The 3,124-nt window shown below is 32.6% G+C and overlaps 1 protein-coding gene across 1 annotated transcript in view; it reads left to right on the top strand.

Annotated features, from left to right (window-relative positions):
* LOC107756030 (sodium-independent sulfate anion transporter-like) overlaps positions 1 to 3,124 on the top strand; it is a 9,816-nt gene that overhangs the window by 4,225 nt on the left and 2,467 nt on the right. Inside the window, exons 8-14 of the mRNA XM_016573005.1 lie at positions 732 to 804; positions 890 to 940; positions 1,018 to 1,078; positions 1,167 to 1,222; positions 1,297 to 1,437; positions 1,510 to 1,637; positions 2,812 to 2,911. Of these exons, the coding sequence (XP_016428491.1) occupies positions 732 to 804; positions 890 to 940; positions 1,018 to 1,078; positions 1,167 to 1,222; positions 1,297 to 1,437; positions 1,510 to 1,637; positions 2,812 to 2,911 (610 nt within the window). The remainder of the gene's footprint in view (positions 1 to 731; positions 805 to 889; positions 941 to 1,017; positions 1,079 to 1,166; positions 1,223 to 1,296; positions 1,438 to 1,509; positions 1,638 to 2,811; positions 2,912 to 3,124) is intronic.

Here is a 3,124-nt window from a genome sequence, read left to right as displayed (position 1 = left end):
AAAACATATATAATGAGATAGTGTGTATATATATATATATATATATATATATATATATATATATAAAATGTAAAATTTAAATATGAAAGATATTTAAATATTAATTAAATATAAATAAAACCTAAAATAATGTTTATGTGTATACTGTATAGAAAATGTATGGAAATAAAATTAAATACATTAAAATAGATAAAATAATAAAAATAAATTGTAAATGGATTAGAATAATCATTATTATTCTATTGTTTGGAAAATAGTACCCAAAAATGTATTCTTCTTTCACTATTAAATGTGAAATTAAGTGTAATTAAAAAAATAAAATTGAGGTAAAATTATCTAAATATAAAGACAGCTATATATTTTCTGTATATATAAACACATTTATATTGTGTAGGAAAAACTTAAATTATAAAAATCATTATATTGTATTATAAAGATAAAATGTTGTTTCTATAAATATAAATGTAAGCTATTTTTATTTATTTTTTAAAAAGCTGTTTCATCACTGCACTAATGCCAAAAACAATTAAATATATTTTCGAAAATACTTACTTTTTTTTCTATGCACTAATAATGTCAGATGTATAAACCTTTAAAATAAAAAAAATACTTTTGTTTTTATTTCTTAATGAAATTAGTGTCATTATTCTATTAATAGAATAATAAAATATTTAATAATAATATATATGATAAAAATAGTAAATATTTTAAAATTGCGTGTATTTTCTCAGGATTTAGGCGGCGGTCTGGCTGTTATTCCTTTAATGGGCGTCTTAGAGAGTATCGCTATTGCGAAGGCTTTCGGTAAGAGCTTCAAAGTGTCCTTACTTCTGTATATACCAACACAGATGCTGTTTAGACACATTTAACACTTTTTTTCTCCATGCAGCCAGCAAGAATAACTACCGAATCGATGCTAACCAAGAGCTCTTTGCCATCGGTGAGAGATTCTCTTCCTTCACGATGTTTTATCAGAGCGTAAATCGGTCGTTACTCATTATAATGTTGTTTTTGCAGGTCTCACGAACATCATGGGCTCGTTTGTGTCGGCGTATCCCGTCACGGGCAGCTTCGGAAGGTCCGTCTGCAAGCTAAACGCTAATGCTAAAGTGTCTGTTGGTTTGCTCTTCGCCAAGTAAGTGTTTTGATGTGGTGTTTTCTGACAGAACCGCTGTGAACTCTCAAACCGGAGTGTGTTCACCCGCTGGAGGGATCGTCACAGGTGACACACACTCTTTGCGATCAGGTTGACATTTAAAATGTGGACAGCGTCTGAAGGTGTGTGTTTTTGGGCAGGTGTGATAGTGCTGCTGTCGCTGGCGTTCCTCATGCCGCTCTTCTTTTACATCCCTAAAGCGTCACTCGCTGCCGTCATCATCTGCGCCGTCAGTCCCATGATAGACTTCAGAGTGCCAGTCCAGCTCTGGAGAGTCAAGAGTGAGACTTTACAGCACATATTTTGACTATAGAAATATTTTGTATGCTTTAAAATCTCATTGTTTACCTCAGGACTCGATCTGCTGCCATTCTTGGTGACGTTTGTGGTCAGTTTCTGGGAGGTGCAGTATGGCATTGTGGGAGGTGTGGTTGTTTCTGGATTCATGCTGTTGTATATCGTGGCCAGACCCAAAGTGAAAGTGAGTTTTCAAGTTATGAAATAGCTGAATATGATAGATGCGGCCTGTGAGCTGTAAATGAAGGACTTTTATTCTAGAAATCCACTTTATGTTTGAGTTTTAGCATGTGTGCTAGTAGAAATCACTATAAAATTGACAGTTGTACAAAATGTCTTAAAGGTGGGGTAAGCGATTTCTGGTAGCCAATGTTGACATTTGAAATCACCAAAACAAACACGCCCCTACCCCAAAAGGGTCTCGCCCCTATTTTGATAGCTCCGCCCCACACATACGTACGCAACCCAGGCAACGATTAGTTCTGTGAAACAAAGCCAAACCAACACCGTGTCTACACCGGACGCAAGCGGCGCGGCACGACAAAATACTATAGAACTCATAATCAGTGATGCTGTCTACACCATAGATATATATACATATCTATGGTCTACATCTATCTATCTATCTATCTATCTATATGTTTAAAAATATAAATATTACATAAAACATTTCTGTAATAGAAAATATATATATTTTTTAATATAAACATATTATATATTTTGTATAGAAAAAAGATAAATGCATTTAGTTGTTGAATGTATAAATATTATAAAATATAAAATATGTAAATATTAAATAGAACTAGTATATACCTATCAGGTAAGTAAAAATATCTATCTAGCTTATATAAATATATATTTTTAAATAAATAAATATTAAACAAAATATAATTTTTTGTATAGAAAAAAGTAAATGCATTTTAGTTACTGTTTGAAACATTTAAAAGACATTTAACATTATATTGTAATTTGTATCTATAAAACATAAAATATTTAAATCCATAAAATATCAGTGTATATGTGTGTATATACACACACACACACACACACACATTTTATAAATAATACATATTAATTAACTATAAAGAAATATTAAAATAAAATATTTATATATTTGTATATCCAAAAAGTTCAATGCATTTCAGTTGCTGTAAGTAGAAGTAAAGTAAAGTAAGGATTCTTCTAAAATATTATTCTGTTGTTTTGGGAAAAAATACTTTAAATACTATATACTACTAATATACTAATAGAATACTATAATTTCTTTACCATTAAATATGAAATGAAGTGTGATGTTTGTAAAATGACCAAGATGCAGCAGCAACAGCAGTCAGTGAGGTTTGTGTGTGTGTGTTCAGGTGTCTGATCACGGTGTGCTGCTTCTGGAGCCGGACAGTGGGCTGAACTTCCCCGTGACAGAGCATCTCAGCAGACTCGTGTACAAACACGCTCTTCACGGTGAGACACGCACGCACACGCACACAAACGCACACACACACGCACACAAACACGCACACACACGCACACAAACACACACACGCACACAAACACACACACGCACACACACACGCACACACAAACGCACGCAAGCACGCACACATAAATTAATTCATTACTATATGGTTAGGGTTAGGATTAGGGTTTGGCTTAGGGTTACTTGCATATAATTAT

Source organism: Sinocyclocheilus rhinocerous, unplaced genomic scaffold (assembly GCF_001515625.1).
Source record: "Sinocyclocheilus rhinocerous isolate Xijiao unplaced genomic scaffold, SAMN03320098_v1.1 scaffold1283, whole genome shotgun sequence".
Taxonomy (NCBI): domain Eukaryota; kingdom Metazoa; phylum Chordata; class Actinopteri; order Cypriniformes; family Cyprinidae; genus Sinocyclocheilus; species Sinocyclocheilus rhinocerous.
Note: the sequence above shows the minus strand (reverse complement) of the source record. Positions and strands in the feature narration are given on the sequence as shown.